This window comes from Colletotrichum aenigma (assembly GCF_013390185.1).
Source record: "Colletotrichum aenigma strain Cg56 chromosome Unknown KSG_Cg56_contig07, whole genome shotgun sequence".
Lineage (NCBI taxonomy): Eukaryota > Fungi > Ascomycota > Sordariomycetes > Glomerellales > Glomerellaceae > Colletotrichum > Colletotrichum aenigma.
In genome coordinates this window covers 4,507,956-4,530,895 of record NW_023500913.1, presented here as the reverse complement: position 1 = coordinate 4,530,895, position 22,940 = coordinate 4,507,956, and the positions used below count along the sequence as shown (strand labels likewise).

At 55.3% G+C, this 22,940-nt stretch overlaps 6 protein-coding genes across 6 annotated transcripts; 4 read left to right on the top strand and 2 right to left on the bottom strand.

Annotated features, from left to right (window-relative positions):
- Window positions 1–3,535: 3,535 nt before the first annotated feature.
- On the top strand, window positions 3,536–4,095 carry UBC4 (Ubiquitin-conjugating enzyme E2 4; the record flags this gene model as incomplete). The annotated part of the gene is made up of 2 exons (XM_037326759.1): window positions 3,536–3,559; window positions 3,628–4,095. The coding sequence occupies 2 exons, from the start codon at window positions 3,536–3,538 to the stop codon at window positions 4,093–4,095; spliced, it is 492 nt and encodes a 163-aa protein (XP_037175262.1).
- Window positions 4,096–4,663: 568 nt separating this feature from the next.
- Window positions 4,664–7,420, bottom strand: gyp3 (GTPase-activating protein gyp3; the record flags this gene model as incomplete). Its single annotated transcript, XM_037326758.1, has 1 exon — window positions 4,664–7,420. The coding sequence occupies one exon, from the start codon at window positions 7,418–7,420 to the stop codon at window positions 4,664–4,666; it is 2,757 nt and encodes a 918-aa protein (XP_037175263.1).
- A 7,399-nt stretch (window positions 7,421–14,819) lies between these two features.
- On the top strand, window positions 14,820–15,572 carry CGCA056_v011511 (uncharacterized protein; the record flags this gene model as incomplete). Its single annotated transcript, XM_037326757.1, has 3 exons — window positions 14,820–14,899; window positions 15,119–15,240; window positions 15,298–15,572. The coding sequence occupies 3 exons, from the start codon at window positions 14,820–14,822 to the stop codon at window positions 15,570–15,572; spliced, it is 477 nt and encodes a 158-aa protein (XP_037175496.1).
- Window positions 15,573–20,147: 4,575 nt separating this feature from the next.
- CGCA056_v011510 (Glycerol 2-dehydrogenase) lies at window positions 20,148–21,197 on the top strand (the record flags this gene model as incomplete). Its single annotated transcript, XM_037326756.1, has 3 exons — window positions 20,148–20,170; window positions 20,252–20,735; window positions 20,802–21,197. 3 exons carry the CDS (start codon window positions 20,148–20,150, stop codon window positions 21,195–21,197), a joined length of 903 nt encoding a protein of 300 aa, XP_037175497.1.
- A 172-nt stretch (window positions 21,198–21,369) lies between these two features.
- On the bottom strand, window positions 21,370–21,948 carry HINT3 (Adenylylsulfatase HINT3; the record flags this gene model as incomplete). Its single annotated transcript, XM_037326755.1, has 1 exon — window positions 21,370–21,948. One exon carries the CDS (start codon window positions 21,946–21,948, stop codon window positions 21,370–21,372), a length of 579 nt encoding a protein of 192 aa, XP_037175591.1.
- Window positions 21,949–22,541: 593 nt separating this feature from the next.
- Window positions 22,542–22,830, top strand: RPC10 (DNA-directed RNA polymerases I, II, and III subunit RPABC4; the record flags this gene model as incomplete). Its single annotated transcript, XM_037326754.1, has 2 exons — window positions 22,542–22,744; window positions 22,827–22,830. The coding sequence occupies 2 exons, from the start codon at window positions 22,542–22,544 to the stop codon at window positions 22,828–22,830; spliced, it is 207 nt and encodes a 68-aa protein (XP_037175815.1).
- Between the last annotated feature and the right edge of the window lie 110 nt (window positions 22,831–22,940).

Here is a 22,940-nt window from a genome sequence, read left to right as displayed (position 1 = left end):
CTTGCCGGCGGGCGGTGAAGCTGAAGTAGTTGTGTGTGAGTGTTGAGTTGCACACTCGAGAAGTCTGCGAGAGGTGAAAATTTGTGAAGTGTAATATCACAAGCAAAAAATTGACGCAGCCGCTGTTTGTTTCCGCCTGGTGCAATCGGACCCTCGGAGTCGCGAGGCGTATTGGAAACCGGAAACGCTCCGGCGAAGACGCTGACAGACGAACAGAAGAGCCGTGGATCCCAGGCGATGGAACGCTGGCGCTGAAACACACGGGTCGATTGCCCGATTCTGGGTGCTACTGATCGGGGAAAATGACGTCTGTCCCAGTTGGGTTGGCGCTGTAAGGGACCACCGCTCCGGGGTTGAGGCGGCGTTTGTGGTGGGATTAAATATGGGACGCGGAAGCGAGAAATGGCTCTCGGGGGAGATCGATGTCTTGGTGGACAAAGATGATGTCGACGACTAGAGCAGCTGAGACGGCGAGTTGAGAGCCGGAAACAGCATCGAAGGACGGAGGCCCTCGTGTCGATATGCTCACGGCGTGGTGACGTCCGAATCAGGGCCGAAGTCGAACCTCGGGATCATGAGCGCGCAAACAAGGCTGCGTGTGAGTGAGCTCGAGGCGAAGCTGTTGTTGGTGGGAGAAGAGGTTAGAAGTGAGCCATGGGAGTGAGCGGTTGAGTAAGATGATAAGAGAACAGAGTAAGACAGGACAAGGAGTGGTAGGGTAAGGTAAAGTAGCGTAGACAAGGTGACGCAGAGCAAGCCTCGACGAATGACGAATGAGCTCGAGTTGAACAACCAAGGGGTGCAGTGCACGTACTTACGGTTCGAGTCGTGAGAAGCGGCGGCGCGCTAGAGTGGCCAGTCTACTCGCAACGGCTTTCGTCGGTCTGTAAGGCAGACTGACTGTATGGCTGTAGGTAGGTAGGTATGTAGGTATGTAGATAGGTTGATGTAGAGGTATGTAGGTAGGGGCGGTAGGCGGATGGTAGAAGACGTTTGTACACTTCACCGCACAGAAGCGTTGAAGCGAATACACGTATTCGGGCTCCTTCAGGGCATAAAGTACGCAGCAGCAAAGTCAAGGAAGTCTAGTTGTGGCGCGGGGCACGAGGGACCTGGGAACTTCAAGCGGGGGAGACGGGTCGAGTCGAAGGCCTCGAATGGGTGGCTAGAAGCTGGAGCTAAGGGCTGTTCGTTTATGCGCCGGCGAGTCCACCAGTCGAGAGTGGATGGATGGGATGGGATGAGATGGGGGACTCTGCAGGTAAAGAACACGGGTGATGACAATGTGTGTCGGAGCTGAAGGCCTTGTCGACATAGAGGCAGAGTTGCAGGTTTTCTTCACAGCAAAACTGTTGACGTAGTGCATGTAACAAGATGTGCGAGTACAGAATGAGCGAGGGACTTTGGACCTTTGTAAGCCGCAGAGGTGCCGTGTGCCTCCAATGTGTTGAACACCGTCTTTGACATTCTTGGGGGCTCTTCCGGATCATCTCAAGAACGGCCAGGGATCGCTGGAGAGCTGTGCCTACCTTACCTACCTTACTATGGAGCATGTATCCGTACTACCGCATAGTACGAAGAGTGCAGCAATAGCGTCGTATTCCAGGCTGTTGGCTTGTGGCTGAGAGATCCGTTCCCGCTTCCGCATTCGCATGAGGTGTCATTCCAGCCAAATTCACTTGATCCCGTCCAGCGCTGGCGCAGCGGACGGTGGGGTGTGTCCGGGTCTATCGGGTCTATCGGCTGCTGTCAATCACCGAGAGGCCACCCGGAGGGGCGCGAGTTTGCAGTACTCCGCTCCGTCGAGGTCCCCTAGCCTCTCCTTCTCTCGCGGACTTTGATTAAAGCTTTGCGAGAAGAGACAGGGCCCTAGGCGTTGATGACCGCAGTTAGTAAGTAAACCCCGAATGATATACGTGTAAATCAACCCTGTCAACAAGCTCAAGCCCAGCCAGCCCCCAGGATCCCACGGTGCAGCAGACGCAGGCTTAGCAAAAAGACCCTACGCCAAGCGATCATCCGCTACTGCATCTCTCAGTGCGGCGGGCGGCAGACACAAGCACATGAATCAAGCACCCACATGTCTTTCGTCGTCCCCTAAAGCCGTCGTGGACAAAGTCAATACCCGCCGACCGGGTGGCCTGGCCGACAGGAGACGAAAAAAAAAACGCGCAACAGCATCCGGACCCTCTCTCTCTCTTGAGTGTGTGTGCTGCAGACCGGCAAGTCAGTCAGTAGAGTTGACTGACAAAAGTTTGCCTCGTCTCAACTCGAGTCGGAGCGCCTCCCGACGGAACGGTGATGGATCTGAGGTGGTACGGGTGAGAGATTGCCTACCACATGAAGAAGACACACGCATGATGTGCCCGGCCTCCGGCCTCGTTGCCTATGGTCGAGTTTGATGCCTGCTCGCGTGCTCAGCCCCCCAAAACGGGTTGCTGACGGCCGAGATATGTTCCTGTATTCGTATGTGTTCCCCCGTGGATGAACAGATGCCCTTTTCAAACCGCGGCACGGCGGGCAGCGCTGCCTGGCGCGAACTTACGCACAAACGCAGCCATGCCGTCCCAACTGTGGCCTCTCGGTTTTCCATACTCGCATCGCATACGACAAATAGGAAGGTAACGAGATGTCTTGATGCCGTTTGTAGGTGGCTGATGTGGTGTCCACGGAGCCACCGGTCCTGTAGGAGGCTGAGGAGCAGTCCAAAGAATGGCCTCTCCCGGCTTCAAAGATGAAGCTCTCCCCTGACTGTCTTACCTACGCTTCCATGGGTTGACATGACTGAATGCACCTCAAAGGCCTCCATATCGACCGCAATTGGGGGAAGCTAGGCAGAAGACCAGCTTCATTGGGCGGTACCCTAGACAGATGAGTCAACTGTCCGGCATTCAGTCCAAGCCGGGAGTCAGCTCTGTTGAATGAGCAGACGACTTGTTGCAGAGCCTGCGTGGTTTTGCTGCCTTCACAGAGTGAATCAAACAACAAACAGGCTGGATAAGTACTGTCTTTTTGAATATGCAGTGACGCAGTCATGATACCTTAGCAGAGTAAAGATGAGCTGCTTCAGCGCCTTAGCCCACTCACCGCGCTGATTCTGCCGCCAACACCCCGCCCGGCGTCACACATTCAGCGACAAGCACCCGGCCTTGGGCACAGTAAAGTGCCTTCACATACGGGGACCTCACCCCACCACGCCTTAAAAGCAAGCTACCCCGCCATCATCGCAGCTGCAGCTCACCACTCTTCATCTGTGACACCTGCAACCAGCCATCATCACTTACCGTTGCCGGCCCCAGAAGCGTCTTTTCTTTTCCCTGCTTTCTTCTTGCGAGCTGTGTGTGCAAGCCAAATTGAGCGTTTCTGCCGTTCCCCTGACAGCTCCACACGAGATCCACCTGCTGCTGCTGATCAAGAGCTTCCAACCTTGACGGTTACAGCTCCGTTTCCAACCAACAACAGCTTCTTCATTCTCGCCAACCCCTCCTTCAACACCAACACCAAACTACAAAGTACACGCTTCAAATCGCCCATCATGTCGAGCAAGCGCATCGCCAAGGTCCGTTCTTACCAACCCCTCCCTCCCCTCCCCCGCCAAAGCCAAACTAACGTCGCCCGTCTCTCCAGGAACTCACCGAGGTCACCGCCACCCCGCCGACCGGCATGACCATCGCCCTCGCCCGCGACGCCGACCTGCACACCTGGCACGTCACCCTCCAGGGCCCCGAGAACTCCCCCTACGCCGGCGGCACCTTCGCCGTCATTGTCGACCTGCCCAAGGACTACCCCTTCAAGGCCCCCGTCGTCAAGTTCGCCACCCGCATCTACCACCCCAACATCACAAACGACTCCCTCGGCAACATCTGCCTCGGCATGCTCAAGTCCGAGAACTGGAAGCCCGCCACAAAGCTCTCCGCCGTCCTCGAGGCCGTCCGCTCCCTCCTCATCGAGCCCCAGCCCGACGACCCCCTCGAGGCCCGCATCGCCGACGAGTACAAGAACAACCGCCCCGACTTTGAGAAGAACGCAAAGGTCTACGTCACCCGCTACGCCAAGGGCCCCGCCAACTTTTCCGTCCCGGAGGTCAAGCAGTAGTCACCCCAGGTACTATGGGGCAAAGGTCGTTAGGCAGGAGGAGCGGACAGGGCGGATATCAAGATGGAAAGACACATGGGCTACATTCAACACACAAAACGGTGGCGGTTGATGGCGAGAGCATTGGCGGCGTTCGGGATGGGATTCGGCTTATCATGGGCCTTGATACCTTTGCAAATGTTTTCGTAATTGGACCCGTTATTTTGAACAAGGGATTTGAAACACTTTACCATCACTGTGACCATCATATGAATACCATGATAATCTTCATGTATTTGTCTGTACAAAGAAAACGTATCTGCTCGGGGCCAAAAGATGGCACCCTGTGGTAGAGCTGCGACAAGTGTTGCTGTTCCAGTCAGGCAATCTCGCATGCATCTGCTCTATGCTGCCAAAATTCCAATATGCTAGGGGCTCGTCTGTGCCCTCTTCTAAGATGATATCCTTTTTTCGCTTGCCAGTTGTCCCGCATGCCATGTAGTCATTACCATTAAATGCAGTTTTCCCCAAACGCCATTGCTGAATGATATGCTTGCTGCCTCCCTGCCTTCTTGCTTCTGCAATACAATCACATCACCTCGGCTGATCTGCCCAGCTTCCTCCGTCCGAAAATGGTGTTCTTCCTGCGCACCTCGCCGTCGTCGACTGCGTTTCCGCTGCCCACGGCATACGTGGCCGCCCGGGCACCTTCTGTCTGCACCTTGTCACGTCTCTCTTGTCGTTGACTGTCAATGGTGTCTTGGCTGATATGACCAAACCCGTTGCGACGTTTGAAAGTCGCCTCCATGAGGGCGTTGGCGTCTAACAGCCGGCGGGGCATGGCTTGAACAGTAGAAAACATTTCCATGGGATCAGCGACGGCCCGAACCTCGTCTTCGCCAAGCTTGAAGATGGCAAGAGCGATGCGGAAGAGCGTCTTGGAGCCTTCGTAGAAAAAGACGTCCCACACGCGGAGCGTGCTTTCGATAGGAAGGGTGCCGATGAAGCAACTCATGAACCACGCCGTCATACACAGGGTGATTGGCGGCAGACGATTCGAAGAGATGCTGGGTTGGTTCTTCCTCCGAGATCTGGGCTTCTTTACTGGCTTCGCAGGACGCGGTGCGTTGGGGTCACCTTCCAAATCGTCGCCAATCTTGGCCCATACTGCGGGCATGGACTCTCGAATGGCATTCATCAGAACACCTAGATCAACCTTAGATCCTTCGAGACTCATCTCGTGGGTGCCTGGCAGGTACAGCCGTGTAATGACGTTCAACAGCCAAAAACATTGCTCCTCTGAATCCATGAACAGAAGCAGCAAACCAGCGAGGAAGTTCAGACTCTGACAGTAGCCGATGCGAGGGTTGTAGATGGCGAATGCGTGTAGAACTCTCCTCAGGGACGAGATAATCTGGGGCTCATTCGTGTCCGCAGGCTTCTTCTCGTCGTCATCCTCGCCCTTCCTGTCAGGCTCTACGTTCGGCTTCCCAGCCATGCTCGCAGGCTTGAACTTGATGTTGTCCGGAAATGTTCGGTGCAAATCTCGCTCAATGGCCTCCACGTCGACATCTTTTGCCTTCTTCTGCAGTAGTTGATCGTACAAACCGGAGTGCTTGGCCAATATAGCAGGGCCTCCGGCGTAATAGAACCAAGCGGCACCTCTCCATTCGGGAGGAATGCCTTTGCGGATAAACCGTTTGGCCTTGGCACTGTGAGGTGGGAACCGCTGTGGACGGTCCGTCATGAGGCCATTCTCTTTCAAGAAGGCGGTCCATTTCTTACGTCTCCTGTCCAAATACTGAGAATAGCCCTTGTCCCAGTTGTCGTATTGTTCCCTGGTGATGTACTGATTGGCCTTTTTGAATCCGTATCGATCCCGAGCACCAGGTTCCTCGATTTCTTCGGGCTCAACAGCAGTTTGCATCGAAGACGTTGTTGGGCTGCTCATTTTTGGCGACGGGGTTAGCGAGTCTTTTTCATTCTGAAGAGACTTTGCCGAGTCTCTTTTCTCTTTTTCGTCCACCTCGCCATTCTTTTCATCGTCATCGTCCTCCTCTTCGTCTCCCTGGTCGTCGTCCAGCAAACCAACCTCTTTGGGCAAAGACGAAGGGTATTCGGATACTCTGAACATATCGACCGATTGGCGGACAACGGTCTCTGAAACAGGAACGGCTAGTGAGTTTGCAGGCATCGTCAACGGCTGACTCAAGACTTCGAGCATTCTCGTATTGCGCTTGTTGATCTCGGACGCCGGTACCGGGCTATCGTCGTTGTCTTCGGGGCTCGAGTCTTGAAAGCCTTTCTCGTACATGCCCATCACGTCGTCGACACTAAGCTCTTCGCCGTTAGCGTACAGAGAAGGGACTGAGCTGTTCTTGGTCAGAACACTGCTTCTTTCCGTCACGTACGTGCCCTGCGCGCTCGAAGATGTCATCTGAGATCGGTAGCTGGACCGCATCTCGTCTCCACTCATCCACGGTGCCTCACGCGCATAAGTAGACAAGCCGGAGCTTGAGCTATCAACCCGACCGTATGCCAACGGGGGTCGGGCGAGGCTCGACGGAGGCGGGGCACTCCGGAGCCGGGATGGGGCGCGATGCTCGTAGTTATCGTTTCCTGTGGCAGGCATCGAGGAGAACGTCGAGGCAGACCGGGCGGAGGAGCCAGACTGACCCCGTGGCCGAGGCCATGCTTGATGATGCGAATTGGGGTCGGAGCGTGGGTCTGAGGGAGAGTAGTTCGCTGGCCGGGGACTGTACGAGTCCTGTATCGGCTGCTTGATGCTAGGCCTCCTCGGACGAGAGAAGTTGTCTACCTGCATGGTATCGATCGAGGATCGGTCGTCGTCGTCGTAGGGTACGGGAGATCTAATCGAGCGGGCGGCGGCTTTGCTAGTCCATTCGTCGGCACTCAAGTCGTCGTCCTCTTCGTAACCATGACTGAGGCTGGGGGACGGCGAGGCAAAGGGGCGTTCCGAGGAGGGGTATTTTCGAATTGAGTGGAATAGGGCACGGCGAGGCGACTGCGACTGTGACCGGGCGCTCATGAGGTTTTGTTGCCTCGCAAAGTTACTGGAATTGTTTGCCAGCGAGTCCCAGCGTGGGGGGGATGTGGGTAAGGGATGTGCATGTGTTGGAGAGTTGGCGGCTGGGGAGTCGGGACGCTCTGGAACGTCAGAAGCTGGGACGGGTTTCGGATGGGTCCGCCTTGAAGCATAAATACCGAACTGGCGATGCTTTATGCTCGTCTGACGGTGGATGGTAGGGTCCTGGTCTGCCATGGCTCCCGAGGCGATCTGGGCGTCGGGTTGACCAGAATCCGCTGCCACGGCCATGAGGGTCATGTTGGCTGAATCCCCCCGGCCGTTATATGGCAGCGGCGGCGACTGCTACAAGAGGGGATTGACCGAACGGGAGGCGTGTCAAAGTTGATAATGTTTTTTTTCCTTTGCCTTTCTCGTTATGACAGGGCAGGCAAAGCGGTAGACGTGGGTGTTGCAAGCAATAGTGTTCAGGTAGTGGTGGTGCACTTTGGTTGTAGTAGGGCAGTCAAAGTCGTCGAGAACGGTACCATCGCGGCACATGCATGAACCTTGCGTCTTGCAGCAACCCTCTCGAATAGCCTCAACAACTCGTAGTCGGTATTGGCCGGGCGGGGCGGGTTCAATGGGTGATCGCTGCTGGAAGCCGGGATATGGCAGGTTGAAGAACGGTCGGTGCGAGGGTGGTGCAAAGAAAATAGGGTGACAATCAAGTCGAGTTGAGCAAGGAGCGGCGGCAGGCTTTGAAAGAAACACAGGGCATGCGACGAGACGAGGTGATGCCCTGAGGCCGGTTCATGCGTATGCAGGCTGGGGGCCGGATGTAAGGGGGGAAACTTGGAAGTGAAAGATCGACCGTCAGCCGAGTCAATGGGCGAGAGCTGGCGTTGTTCTGACGAGGTCTGAGGTCGAATGCTAGGTCGGGGAATGCGAAACAAGAGACGCAATGTCAGAGGAGTCAAGTTGGGGAAACGGCTCTGACAGGTGCAGACGCAGGAGGTCGTTATCGTCGGTAAAATGAGGAGACCAAGGGAGAGGTATCCGACTGGTGCGGTGAGCGTGTGGTGGTATCGATGGGTCGAATGGCACCTTGGGATTGCGGAGGCTTCAGGAACGGGGCCAGGTACGCAGCGGTTTAAGGCAAGGCACACACGGCAAGGTAGGTACAACGGATGGACCTGAAGTATGTGTGAATGGCGGCCGTCTTCGTCCGAGGTTTGGTTGGTTAATGGCGGGTGGTCCTGGTTTTTTGGGGGCAGATGCCTGCTGTTGCAGATGAAGAAGCTAAAACTGAAGCGAGCGTTTGGACCCGGACCAGGGCGTCTTCGTCATTGGCTCAAGCCGAAGCCGGGAAACATGCGTCGAGAGGATCGGAAGAAGAACAGAACGGAGAGCGGGGCATCGAGTGTTGAAAGGTAGAAGCAAAGCTCTGAAGTGCTGTAGGTGGGATGCAGAGCTCCAAGTGGCCCAAAGCAGGTGTCTGTCTCTCTTGTCCGTTTCTTTTTTTGTTTTCGTTGCTTTGATGATGGTTCAGGGCAGGGCGGGCATCTGTGGCGTCGCCAAGGTCGAAGGTGTCTTGGAGACGCAAAGAGTGATTGACTCGTGCGTCAGATTCTGGGAGGCGCTGCCGCTGCCACGAGGTAAAAGGAACGAGGGCCGCGGTCGGATGGTTCGGCGGGCTGATTGGCCGAATTTCAGACGTATGGAAGGTATCGCTGGCTGCTGTCGGTTCGGTGTTGATGAGGCCGGTGCGGCTTGGACACGGTCAGAGAGAGACAGTCCCGTCGGGTCGAGGCGGACGAAGAAACGAGAGATTGTGGTAGGATGAGCGAGTGTCGCAAGGAGTCGAGACAGAGAGGAAAGAAAAGATTAATCAGGTGGATTGGCGAAAGGAGGCGGCGAAGGCCAGCAGATGGGCAGCCCACGGTTAGAGTAGGTAAGGTAAGGTAAGGTAGTAGATTTTATTTTGCCCGGGCGAATTACCGACGAGAGGAAGCAATTGAGGAAAATAAAATAAAGATAAATAAAATAAAGATCAAAAATGTAGGGAAGGATCAGATGGAAGGAGCTTCCCGAAAGTGTGATTTACCACGCGGGAGGGAGCGAGGAAGGAGCACCCAAATGATGATGCCAGTGCAGATTGCAGGTGCAGCTGCCGGCGCAAGCGCGAATTGAGCAATGGAAGTCACTTCAGAAGGTGAAGACACGAGAGAGAAGGGGGGGGGGGGGGCAAAGAAAGGTAAAAAAAGGGATTGCTCGTTGACGAGATTGAGATTTGAGATTTGAAATGGAAGATCCTCTTCTCTTCTCTCTCTGTCCCTCTCCCTTCCAGGTTTCTTCAAGGTCTCTCTTCGCCTCCCCTGGTCCGTTGTCTTTCGCTTGTCGAGTCCGCCTGGAGGCATTTCCACTTCATTCTCATTTTCATCCCCCAATTTCACAGACTCAGTACATATGCACTCTGTGCGGCACGCGGTAAGGCATCTGGATGGGAGCTCCCTTGGAGAGAACGGGCCAACTGATGGCTGGCGCCAATAGAAGCATTCCAATTCCAACGGTGGTCGAATTATGAATGCGAGAAATCTTTCTCTTCCCTGGCTTCCCTGTCAGTACTTTACCATGTATACTAGCAGGCGGGAGAGAGAGAGAGAGAGAGGTACCGCGCCGCTGGCTTTGAGGCGAAGCCAATTCCAGATCCCAACACCCAGGACCATACCAAGACTTTTCAATCACTACACGCGCCAAACGAAGGGGCAATAGATTGATTAAACGGTGAGAGTCAAGAGTCAGACACCCGTTGGCGAACGACATCCAGACTCTGCCTCTGTTTCTGTTTCTATCTTTTCTCTCTGCGAGTCTGCCTCGAGCAGCAGGTAAGTACACGGACAGTGAAAAAATAGAAAAAAAAAGTTCCAGTCAACAATCAATCCGATTCAGCGGTCCATCCACATCGTCGCCAGATTCCGCAACACCGCCGCGACGTGTGCTCCTTCCCCGCAATCTCTCATCAATCGCATCTCCCTCTCTCTCTCTCTCTCTCTCTGTCGGAGAGTCAGACGAAAGACGCGGTCAGTCGTCAGTCGTCAACAGCCAGGTTGTTCAGCTTGCGCCTAGCACGGAGGCTGCATGCTGCATGCGTACACTGTAGGTACTCGGCAGGTTCAATTGGTGTCCCGTTTCTTCCTTCTCGAACAAATTCCATCCACTCGGGATGTGGTACGGCATGCGCTCGGAGGCAGGTACTTGCTCTTGCCAGCGTCAGTCAGGCGTTGACACAGGTACCGTCCGATGTTTCCTGGCTCTCGTCCCGGCCGACATGCTCTCCGCCGTCTTCCCGCATCCCTTGCATCCAAGACCGATAATACGCTGCGCATTATTACCACGGCGGCCAGCACACGCGCCTTGACGTTTATTCCCTGCGGTGCGTGGCAGCAGGTACGCAACCCTCGACGACATGTCGGCTCGGCGCCCACTCTCAGCCTCCGTCAGCCAGGGCAGGGCATGGCATCCATGGACGACAGCTTCAGGACTGAGAAAACACTGCACCTGCAGGGAACAGAAATGCAGTCAGGAACATGAACGGGACTGCGATTGTGGGTCTTTGCTTGGTGAGCCAGTGAGCCAGGTACTTTACGAATACAAACGACGATGGGACAGATGGACGGACGGCGGCCACCGGACAGTGGCCCGGATGTCGACCCGCGACCACCACCACCTCCACGCAACGTCCCGGCAGCGCAACAAACGCACCTGGTGCAACGCTCTCTGCAGGGGCACCCACCAGGGTAAACCACTTGTGCCGCGCTGCACCACCTACCCGTGTTGCCCTGGACCTGCTTAGGGGCTGCTGATGGCGGACAACAGCGGCCAACAGGCGCACAAGACTCCACCTCATGCCACAGCGGCCTCGTTCAGGGGGGGGACTTCCCATTGCCAACAGGGGCTTCCATTGTGCAGGCGGGGGCACCTGGTAGGGATTGCTCAGGGCTGCCAGGGCCCTGCCAAAGATGGTTTGCTAGCGTCCACCCGTTCCTGGCGCTAGTCCCGATCAAGAAGCCATCACCCTCTGCCCAATCACCTTCCAATTTCCCGGGTAAGAGGCCGATTCCGATCCTGACTGGCCGAAGTCCCTTTTCGGAAACAGCCAAAGAAAATCTGCTCGTCCTTCGTCATCTTTTGCATCCCACGATCCAATTTTTGCTGCTCAATATTTGCCTTTTCTCTCCGCCCACCTCAACATGTCTCCAGTTCCCGCTGCTGGATGGGTCTCGCCGTTTTTCTTTTTGTTTTCTTTTTCCCTTCCTTTTTGTTCTCTTGTTCCCCCGACCCGACCCGTTCTTACGGCATGACTAAGACTTGGGCCCTGATCGTTTCCTCCGTCGACCACATGGTCTGGCCCTGTTCCTGCTGACCAAACAGCTCAATCAACGCTGCGCTCGGGATGACGTTCCAGTGAATCCTCCTGATGGGCGGGATGCTTTGTCTCTTCCTGTCTGTCTCGTGCAAATCAACACAAAGACACTAAACAACTGGAGACCGTGGATTTTCAGCCACCAAGTCAGCGCCGCCAACGGATGCCAATCTCGAGGCTGTCATGCATCCTCGAGCATGCATCATCCCGTCTGCGCTGCCGGCCGCCAGCCGAATCTCGATCATCCCAAATTGCTACCTTACGGTACATCTCTTTCCAAGGATTTCAATACGCGTTGGAAGGCTAGCAGCCTACCTTTCCCTCAGCGTGGCCAAGTTTCAACACCTCGTTTCCACATCAGGTTCCCGCCTGATGTGCCTTACCTGTTCATCAGGACCACATCTCGATTTCTCTCTTCTCTCTCTTTAATCTCCCGCACTGCCGGGTCAGGCCGCTCTGGCATCAATACGGAGTACTACGTGCTCACTCACGTGAATAAGGCGTGAAGACGGATCACGATGCTCATTCCAAACTCCGGCTTTCCCAGCATCGCCGATGTCCCATCCAAATGCTCTTTTGGCGAGTGCCCCGATGGGCAAGCCCAGGCCTGACCTACATATTATTTCCCATATACTACCCCCCTTGGTTACAACTAGACCGACCTTGGAAAATAATACCACCCGTTGGGTACTACTCTGCAACTCCGAACACCCCGACAGCTCGTCCTAGAAACGAGCCCGACCGCTCGGAACACGTGCGGAGCAGAGAGCAGAAGATGAACAAGCTACACATGACACATATCTTTTGGTCTGTCCCGGCGTCTAGTCGCTTTGTCTCTTCCTTCATCATTCATTCCCCTTGCTTCTTACCATCGAAATGTCAGACAAGTGAACCTTTCTGGATCGACGCTGTCTCATCCTCCCTTGAACCGCTGGATGGGAACCCCGAGTCTAGGATGCGGCCTGGCGGCCGAAAAGAGATAAAACATTCCTTTTTCCTCATCCTTTTCCAGCGCTCGGTAGCCCAAGCCGAAAGGTTTGCGATTCCAGGGTCTTCCAATTAAACCTGGTCAACGTGCCATCCGCCGCTGCCGCTGTGCGCCTGCATCACAAAAGTCGAAGGCTTTCAGCTGGCGGCCAAGATCCTCTAATTGATCAACGTCGGAAAAGACGTCTCGGATTTTACCCGGCCCGGCACCATCTTACAATGGACAAATGAGAAGTCCGTTCCAGCAAGTTATCAACCTGCACCTACAAGTCTGCAGCCAACGTATTGGCACCTACGAAGGCGAGCAGGAGCTCACATCACCATCACAAAGCTGTCGCACACGGAGCTGTCGGACTCAGGCCAGATGAAAGCTTCGGATGAACCGGTCAGCTCAATTGGGTAACCAAACGGACAATCCGTGCCTACGGAGGAGTCCTGCATTGAATATGTTGGGCGATGCAAGTTTCTGTTTATGGTTTTGAGTATTGTATTTTGCCCAATCTGGGTCTCGCGACCAAGGACAAGCGTCCGCAGTAGTTTTTGGTCAGAATGGACCCAAGGTTGGCAAGGCTACGATAGCGGATGCAAGCGCAAGTGCAAGACGATGGGCTCCTGGAAGCCCGCAGCGTAGGCCAAGGCGCGGAGTAACGCCGGCTCAGCGGGATGGCAAGGGGGGAAGTCGCGAGCGCGACTCAGTATGAAAGAACGGAACAGCTTTAGCGCACGTGATGACGCTATCCATGACGTCCCGTTCCGGCTAGAATCACGTCAGCAGCCGGCTGGTGGCCCTGAGCTGGAGCTTTACCCTCGGGGGTGATTCGAGGAACGGAAATGGTAGTGATGGCCAATGACGATTGGCTCGAGAGGAGCAGCTAGGGGCAGAGCTCCCAATTCGCACAGGGGCAGGCCTCAGCAGCTGCCAGCAACAGCTCACGCCGATGAGTGACGAGTGTCAGAGCAGTCAGCTGGTTGAGGAGGGGAAAGGGTGAAAGACTTGGAAGGTGACGCTTAGGTTGGGAAGGCGAAGAGGGGACAGGGGGATGCAAGAGCTCAAGAACAGAGAGGAGGGCAAACGGGAGCGCAACAGAGCAGGCAAGTTCGCAGCTCGGTGTTGAGCTATTGCAACTCGTTGCTGTCACTGTTGCTGCTGCTGTTGCTGCACGCAAGGTCTGGAGGTAAGGCAAGGCAGGTAAGGTATGTGGACAGGGATGGTGATGTTGCTCTTCCCTCCCCAAAAGTGTCCGAGCTCTTTCGCTTGTCGGCCAACCACCAGCCAGAGCAGGCTCGCACGCCAATCTGGTTTCCCTGTTTGGATCTCCCCCAAACCGCTCGTCTCCTGCACCCACCCCCCTTGCTCTCACCCACCTACGCCCTCTTCTCTCTCTCTCTCTCTCCCTCTCTCACCCGCCCGTTACTCACCCTCTCCCCTCTCTCTCACACACACACAACGCACCCTCTCTGTCTCTCTCTCTCTCTCTCTCTCACCTCTGAGCCGCTCACTCACACCCGTCCTAGGTCCTAGGTTCCTGGTTGTTGCTCCAGTCCTCCATCTTGCGTCTTACTCGTCGGCCCCAGCCCAGTCCACTCCCGTCCGGTCCAAGTTCGAAGCTCCCCCCAGCCACCCTCCACCACACCTCTCACTCACTCACCTTGGTGCCCCCTCGTTCAGCCTGGGGTCGTGGCTCCTGCTCCAGCTCCAGAGCCCGTCTCTACATGGCTACCTCACCTTGCGCACCATCAGCCCAGTGTACCTACCTCTTGCCTCTGCCTTACACACGTTCCCTCGCAAACAGTATGGCAGGGCGCGCACCACTCAGCTGAGAGAGGAGAGAAAGAGGGAGGGAGCTCCCACCTCCCTCCCCCTCTCCCGCACACTCACTGCGCAACGCACCGACGACCCGCGCACTCCCTCCTCCTCCTCCTCCTCTTCCTCTCTTCTCCTCACGCCCGCCCGCCCGCACCGCACACTGGGCTCATGTCCCCGGGCCAGACGTACCGTATGTAGAGAGGTAGGGTAGTGTAGGTACGGATAGACAGGTACCTCACCGCACCGCCGCCGCCAGTCGACTTGCACCCACCACCCACCTTGGCTTGGTCCCGTTTCCCTCCCCCAGAGCTTTCCATGCGCCGACCTACCTACCTTGCCTACCTTTCGTCCTTGCCGCCCCCCAACTTTCTCTCTTTCTCTTTGCTTCTCCTACATCTATCCTGCCCTTCCCCATCCATCTCCTGTCTGTTTCTCTCCGGAAACACACCCTGAGTTGTTCAACTTGAACCAATTGACCCCTTCGAGCCCCCATCAACACCATGTCCACCCGCAAGAGAAAGCAAGACGAGGAGGAGGAGCTTGTTTCCCTCCCCGACGACGACGGTGAGGAGGAAGAGGAGTAAGTCACATCCAACTTTACCCTTGCGCCTGCTCTCTTGAGCTGTCTCCGGCCAAGGAGAAACTAGCTGGTGATGCTCGGACCTATTCCTGGTAGCAACAAAGCCGCTCTTCTCTCTGAGAACCAGTGCTGTAGCAACTTTGCGCGTGGCCCTGGTTTCTGGGAACAGCTGCGCCAACTACCTGGACCACTTGAGATGCTAATACGTCTTGCTTGTAGTTACCAGTCTGAGGAAGACGAGGGCGAAGAGGACGATGATGGAGAGGAGGAGGAGGAAGAGGAGGAGTTCGAAGAGGGCGAGGGTGACGCCGAGGACGACGCAGAAGCCAACGGTGTAGAAGGTGAGCACCCCACTCAGCAACCTCCCCGACGACAGTTCTAACAAGCGACTTGCGCAGACAAAGCACCTCCTTCAAAGAAGCGCAAGACCGAGACCGCCGGCGAGGACAATGCGGCGGCGGCTGACGAAGAGGAGGACGCCGAGGACGAGCCAGAGGCCGACGATGATGCTGCCGAGGAGGAGGCGGCCGAGGGTGACGGCGACGAAGAAGACGCAGCCAACGGCGTCGAGGATGCTCCCGCCAAGGGCGAGGTCAAGGCCGCCGACGCACCCGCCGCTACCAACGGCGACGCTGCCCCAGCCGTCGCTGTAGGCGGTGATGCCGAGGAGTAAAAGCGACTCTGTATTCCCATCATCTGCTACCCATACCACACTACCAATTCATTCCTTCTCCTACCTATCAACGTCTCCATCATTTAGTGTCGGCCTAAAATCAATCGTCAGCTTCTAGAATGGATGGCGATTCGATGTAAATGAACAGGGCATCGAGCCTGATTTCCAATGAGCGATGGTCCATCGATTCATTTCAACGCATTTGTAAATATCCGTCGCTGGTCTTGGGATTGGCGACTTGCGATCGGTGGTGATGGCAGAGATCATCGACCAACCAGATCAGTTTGTATGCAAATTGTTCGAGTCCCTTCTCTTCTTCCATAAGGACGGGGCAGTCGACGAATCTTTAAATGACCCTTTCCATCTTCGGGCCTCAATCCTCACGCAAGACGGCCCAACTGAGAGCACGACACGTCGTCCATGGCTAACCACCCACCGCGCATCGTCCTGTACGCTGGGAAGAATCCCCCGATTATCCAATAACGTTGCAACTTCGGATCCCCCCAAACCACGGCTGCACGGTGCCTGGTTGGTCGGATTGCCGAAGCAGATGGTGGCCGCCGCGGTCGAGGCCATTGAGGAGGGGGCCCCGGCCGGTCGCGGCGGACAGCGGCGGCGGGCGGGCGGGGGACCTTTTTTGGGGGCCGCCTGAGAAATCACTGTTTGCCGGCGTCGGCAGTTGAGGGGATCCGCTCACGATGAGCGGGATGGGGCCGGCAGCCGGAGGGGGCCCGGCGGGATGCGTTGACGACGATTGAGAAACTATGCATTACGTAGGGATGTCATTCGTTTCTAAGTCGGTCATGATGGACTCGATACGCACGCTTAGAAAGCCTCTCGTATGTTGGCTTAACTAACTTGAGGGCAGTATAATCAGGTTTCCGTATAGTTTGTCGGGTGCGAGAGGTGAGAAATGACATGAGAAATGACGTGAGAAATGACAAAGAGCGCCAGGTGGGAATTGAAAGCGACTTCAGGTCATTTGCTACGATTTCCATCAGCAACTCATCTGTTGAAGATGCTCTCAACCAGTTGCTGCCCACTAAGCAACGGCATTCGCAATCGGTGGGACTGACCATAGATGCCCTAGGTCGACGTCGAATAGAAACATCTTGTGAAAAATAAAGATGTACCTATATTCTGCATTTAACAATGACCATGGAAACCCCCACATCTGACAGACTGTGTTATCATGTTGGGCTCTTGCCTCGTACAGTAGTATATGCTCTGTGTACAATCTTACCTGTCAGCATTCCTTGTTTCATGCCTTAATTCTACGTCGCCAGTATTCATATTGTAAACAGGTGCAGAGCCTTAATCTTCCTTCGCGAGACGTTCCATGACATTCATCAACCATCAAGGCACGCTGACCATGAATGTTGGTTAGCTATCGCTTTAGTTTGATGTATCAACAAGCTTGGGTCCCATGTGCTCCTCGGCGAGTCCAGATAAGTCAACATACAGACAAGCATCAACCTTTGTACCCAAAACCTGAGCCATATCCTCCTACTTTCCCCCAACCCGGTGTGCCCCCCCCCCCCCCCCCCCCCCCGAAGGCTGCAACGACCAGAGCAGGCGGTACTCCGATCACCCCCACAAACCTTAACACAGCCTCCGATGTTGTTCCTTGGCTGAGACAAGGACGGCTGTCAGACCGTCTGTAGGCCAGCACCTTAACGGGACGGTGGCTTGAGGAACTCGGACACTGTGGCTGTTGCTCGTGCGGGATGAATGGCGCCAAAGCCAAGAACGTGGACTGTACCGTTGGTTGCCGGAGTGATATGTAAGACGGCTTTCTTGGTTGCCTTGTGTCTTCACTCATTCTCGTAGCCTATTCTTGACTTCGTAGGTTACCTGGGCTGAGCTTACTTTCGACACGAATCTCAAGGGGCCTAGCAACCACAATAAACCAGCGTAGCCTTTTATTTGAGTATTACACGTGTGTACGAAACTCTCCATAGGTATGATAACGAAAATCACGAGGAAAAGTCTGCTCTAGTTTCGGATGTTCGGGTAAATACAGCATAGGTTGTCCAACAAGCTTAAAGCCCAAAACACAGAGCAGCCAGACCTCTTGTAGCCCTCGGAAGAGGGATAGAATGACCAAAGTCTCGCCAAGACGTACGGGAAGCTCTAAGCAGAGAACACTGCCGAGAATAGAATGTCCACCATGCTAATAGATTACACCTCGTGGGAGGAAGCAACCTTGGCCGTATGTCCTCGGTATGATACCGGAAGACGAAGATTGTCGATTCACATGGGTTCACCCTGGAGGAGTTCCGTGAGACGATCTCAGGGCTGGTCCCCTGGCACGGGAGTTGCAACTGTGTTCTAGCCTAAATTGGCCTTGTGCATACCTAGTAGGTAGGTGGTGATTCCTGTGGAGATGGGCTCGACTTATGCCAACGCTCGCAAACCAGCTTCAGAAGTTGCTGCTCACACGAGGTGAGAAGGCTTGAGCATAGCATAGAATACATAGTATGTATGCTTGTTGAGAACAAGCCTTCAGTCGCCCGAAAACGTCATTGACCGGGGTAAGTATGAATCAGGACAGAGGTCGACCTGTGATTTCGAGACAAGTGAGGCAAGGACTGTCCGCGAGGTTTCTCCCCGACGATCAAGCCACTCTTTGCCAACCCAGAAAGACGTACATAGTCAGACAATTTGCGTAGCGTAGCCGAAAGAAGGAGCCAGCCGATGGTTCTCCGGGCCGAGTGACAGGGATCTATGGTGACGTTATGTGGCTAATTGTCGACGACAGGACTGTCCTAGGTTAGAGAAAGTATAGGCTGCTTTCTATGAGATGAACAGTAAAAGAACCTCATCTTTGCTATAGTGAAGGTGAGAATAATTAGTGCGGCATCAAGGGCCAGTCGATGCTTGACAGCTTCACAGACAGCCTAGGAGATAAACCTGCCCTTGGACAAGTCAAGTTCGACTCATTCTGCCGCTTGATTTTCTTATCCGCTGAAGAAAGGGAGAATGATGGCAAGAGAGCAAAGGCTGAAGGTTGGGAGATCGCTGCATTTAAGCCATGCAACCTCTCAATGACAACGTCGCGCAATGCTCCTTAGAAGGTCTCCCAGCCACGTCAACATTCTGTGTCAAGCGGAAGGCTAGAGATGAACGTGGCACCTGGACTGGATCAAGGAATCTTCGAGATCCTTCTGATGAAAAATCATTGCAATTATGTAGCGGGCCAGTCATGGGCAGGATACGATGAACGGCGAAGCAAGTCTATGAGTCCAAGAGTCATGGCGATGTGGGGTTGGGAATTTCCTGGCTAGACATTCGTGCGGCTGCAGAGGTTCATATGCGCCCGGTTCCGCCAAACCGGGACCGATTTAACAGCAAATGCCTAAAGCGAGAAGAAGGTGGCATCCAGTTGGCCCGGTATTCGCGCCAGGGCTGGCCAAGTTGCATGGTCTCGGCGAAGAGTGGCATAACGTGTAGATGTGAAGGAGAGAGGAGAGGCAAGGAGAGAGAAAAACCGCACGTCGGGGCACATTTGCCCGTTCCAACGACGCGGATTGGAACGGCTAACAAGCGCTGCCAATCAAGCACACCGAAATTCGCTGACTAGGTCATGGCCGGCTTCAGTTTTTTTTTTCCCCCTCTGTATCCGTACCTCTCTCCTGACATGGGATTTTATTTGCGAGTCCCTGGGGCCCCCAATCCCCTCCACAAGTGTTAGTGTCTTGTTGCGTGGTGCCCCTCGTTGCGCCGCTTTGCCCCTCCATGTTATCAGGCCCCTGCAAGACGTTGAGGAACATGTAGATAGGTGCAGATAGGTACGGATAGGGCTCTGCTGGAGGCAAAGTGGGCTTTGATCAACTCAGTGTGCTCGGGATCAGTTTCCCAACTGTTGAAATTGCCCTTGTGGGAAGAGTAGGCACCTTACCCAAGTACCTTGCCAACCTTACCTTAGGTAGAAGCAGATGCCAGATTCCCGCTCTTGACATTATCGAGCAAGCCCACAGCTGTCAGCACAGAAAAGACAAGAGGCTGGACGCCGATAGGGCAGCAGGTAAGGTAGGTAGGTAGCGTAGTACTGCGTCATTGCTGGGCGCACAAGAGGTGGGGGGAGGGGCAATGCTTCGCGAAGGATTGGGACCAGGGGTGATGGCTACCTTACCTCACTCCAAAGTGAGTGGACTGGACCTTCCCCGTCCTTTGCGACTCCCGCACCCGCGCCGCATGTACCTACCTTGCCTTGCCTTCTTTTTTGACCCGAGCCCAGTGTGCTTCCCGTCCTGTCGCGTATGTCGCATAACTTTAGAACGGGCGAACAGGAACCGCAATGGAAAGAATGCCGAGCTGTTCGCCTGTCGCTACTGACCTACCTACCCATGACCGGGACAGCTTGCTGCTTACGTTAATCATCTGTTCTTGTCTTCAGCGAGGAGGTACATAAGAGCTCCCACGTCCCACCATGTTGTCGTTTCTAGTCTGTGATAGCCCTCACTCTTGTTCTTCATCTCACGTTCTTCACTTTTGAGACCACTTGATTTCTTCCTCCTCTTCTTCTTCCAAGATACCCGTCTCTATTCCCGGTTGCTCCGTATGCAAAGAATCATGGCCGCCACCAAGCAGACCGCGTAAGTCACACAGACTGCCTCCTTCTAAACACAATTACACGGCCACAGTCGTCTATGATCTACCAGCTAACCCATGTACAGCCGCACCTTCACCCTCAACACGGGAGCCAAGATCCCCGCCATTGGCCTGGGTACCTGGCAATCCAAGCCTAACGAGGTCAAGCTCGCCGTCGAGGCCGCTCTCAAGAACGGCTACCGCCACGTCGATACCGCCTTCGCCTACCAGAACGAGAAGGAGGTCGGTGATGGCATCATTGCTTCGGGCGTCCCCCGCGACCAGATCTGGTTGACCACCAAGCTCGACAACCCCTGGCACAAGCGCGTCCCCGAGGCCATCACCAAGTCCCTCGAGAACCTTCAGACCGACTACGTCGACCTCTACCTTATGCACTGGCCTTCGTCCACCGACCCCGATGACCTGAAGAAGCACTACCCCGACTGGGACTACGTCAAGACCTGGCACGAACTGCAGAAGCTCGTCGGCACCGGCAAGGTCCGCAACATTGGTGTCTCCAACTTTGGCCTCACCCACCTCGAGCGCCTCCTGAGTGACCCTGCCACCACTGTAAGTCCTACAGATGCGCTTCCGGCTTCGCCTTCCCACTTCGACCATGACTGACCAGTAATCTAGATCGTCCCCGCCGTCAACCAAATCGAGCTCCACCCCTGCAACCCCTCTCCCAAGCTCCTCGACTACTGCAAGTCCAAGGGCATCCACGCCACTGCCTACTCCTGCCTCGGAAGCACCGACTCTCCTCTCTACACTAACGCGACTCTCCTCGAGATCGCCAAGGCCAAGGGCCGCACTCCCCAGCAGGTTCTGCTCCAGTGGGGTCTTGCCCGCGACACCAGCGTCATCCCCAAGTCCGTCTCCGAGGGCCGCATCAAGGCCAACTTCGACCTTGACGACTGGTCCCTGACCGAGGAGGAGATCAAGAAGATCTCTGCCATCCCCGATCGCTTCAAGGTCTGCGACGGCACCTTCCTGCCGGACGGTGTCAAGGTCTTCTTCGGCGATGATGAGTAAATGGTAATTGGGTATATGATGGGGTGGGTGAGCTGGGTAGACTCACATAATGAGCAGATGAAAAAAAGCCAACGCTATAATCCATATCCCGCTGCCACAGTGCTGCAGGGCCTTTAAATCCATACATGAATAAAAAAGTAATAAAAACCAGAAAAAATAAGCATCCCAATGTTCATAGCTTCGCCTTGTGTGCCTCCTCCCTCAAGATGTCGGCCACGTTCTCCCGCAAATCCTTGGCAAAATGCTCGGCGTCTTCTTCATCCAGCTCCTCCCTGCGCCCCCGTCCAAACATGGTGAAACTTTCGCTGTACCTGCCACTCGCACGAATCTCAGGCCGCGGGATGAGGTGAAAGTGCATGTGCATGACGACCTGCGCGGCGGCGGCACCGTTGTTCTGCACGACGTTCCAATCCTCGACGCCCGTCGTGCGCGCCAGGGCATTCGACAGCACCCGCAGATACCTCCCCATCTCAGCCGACTCCTCCGGCGAAGCGTCCGTCAGCTTCGGGCGGTGCGTGCGCGGGCAGAGCAGCAGGTGGCCGCGCGAAAGGGGGAGGATGTCGAGGAACGCGATGAGCGTCTCGGTTGAGAGCACGATGAAGGCGGGCGTGGGGATCCGGTTCGGGTCCAGCGTGGTCTCGTCTTGCGGGGGATAGGCTGGGTCGTAGGGAGGGTATTCGTCGGCAATTATACAGAATGGACAGCTCGATTCAGGGGGCTCTACGCCCGAGTCGAAGGCGGCGGGCGTCATGGTTTGAGGGATGCGATGGTGTTTTGGAGGAGATGCAACGTTGAGTGGAAGAGCCTTTGTGCTACCGAGGCATTGCTTGGCTGCTGGATGATACTGTCGGTTGCTGCAAGCTTGCAAAAAACCGAAGAAAACAGAAGAACAGAAAGTCAACAAGCTGCCTGAGTCGGAGAGATGACGCGAAGATTGGCCTGCGCGTCGACGAGATGTTCCCTAGGTTTCTGCCGCAGCGATATCCGATATCCGTACCACTAACATCACGATTAACCTCGGGAAGTGGGCCAGGCCGGAGCTTCTCAGTGTTCACTGTTCACTTCCAGCAGGTTTCCACGAGTTCAGCGTTGTTTTCCCCCAAGCTCCACCGGCCGCCTGCACAGTGCACACCGCCCGGGACCGACCTTTTTTTCTGCCGCCATCCCGCCTTCACCGCCTAACAAATTGTCATCCAGCCTAGCAGCAGCCCTCCTGCATTTCCAAGCCGCCGTCGCAAGAAAGAAAATCGCAGTCACCTACCCCCGTCGCGTTCACCACTCTCGACCGTCGCAACTCCCCCCCGACTACAACCATCCGAAGTTTTGTTCTACCAAACATCGAAAATGTCTCGCGAAGCCTACCAAGTCCCGACTGCCGGCGCCTCCTCAGCCCCCAGCGCCGCCAACTACTCTTCCTACGGCAACGAGGGCCCTCAGATGCAGTACCTCTGCGGTGACTGCGGCCTCAAGTTCCAGCTCCGTCGCGCCGACCCCATCCGTTGCAAGGAATGCGGTTGCCGTATCCTGTACAAGGAGCGCACCAAGAGGTGAGTTTATCTGGTCTGGGACTCGGACGAGACGCGCAAATACTGACTCACTCGCGCGCAGAATGGTCCAGTTCGAGGCGAGGTAGTGGTTGCGACGTGGGTTGGGGAGAATGAGACATGATGAGATGGGGAGAGAGACACACAGAGAGAGAGAGAGAGAGAGAGAGAGAGAGAGAGAGAGAGAGAGAGAGGCTGA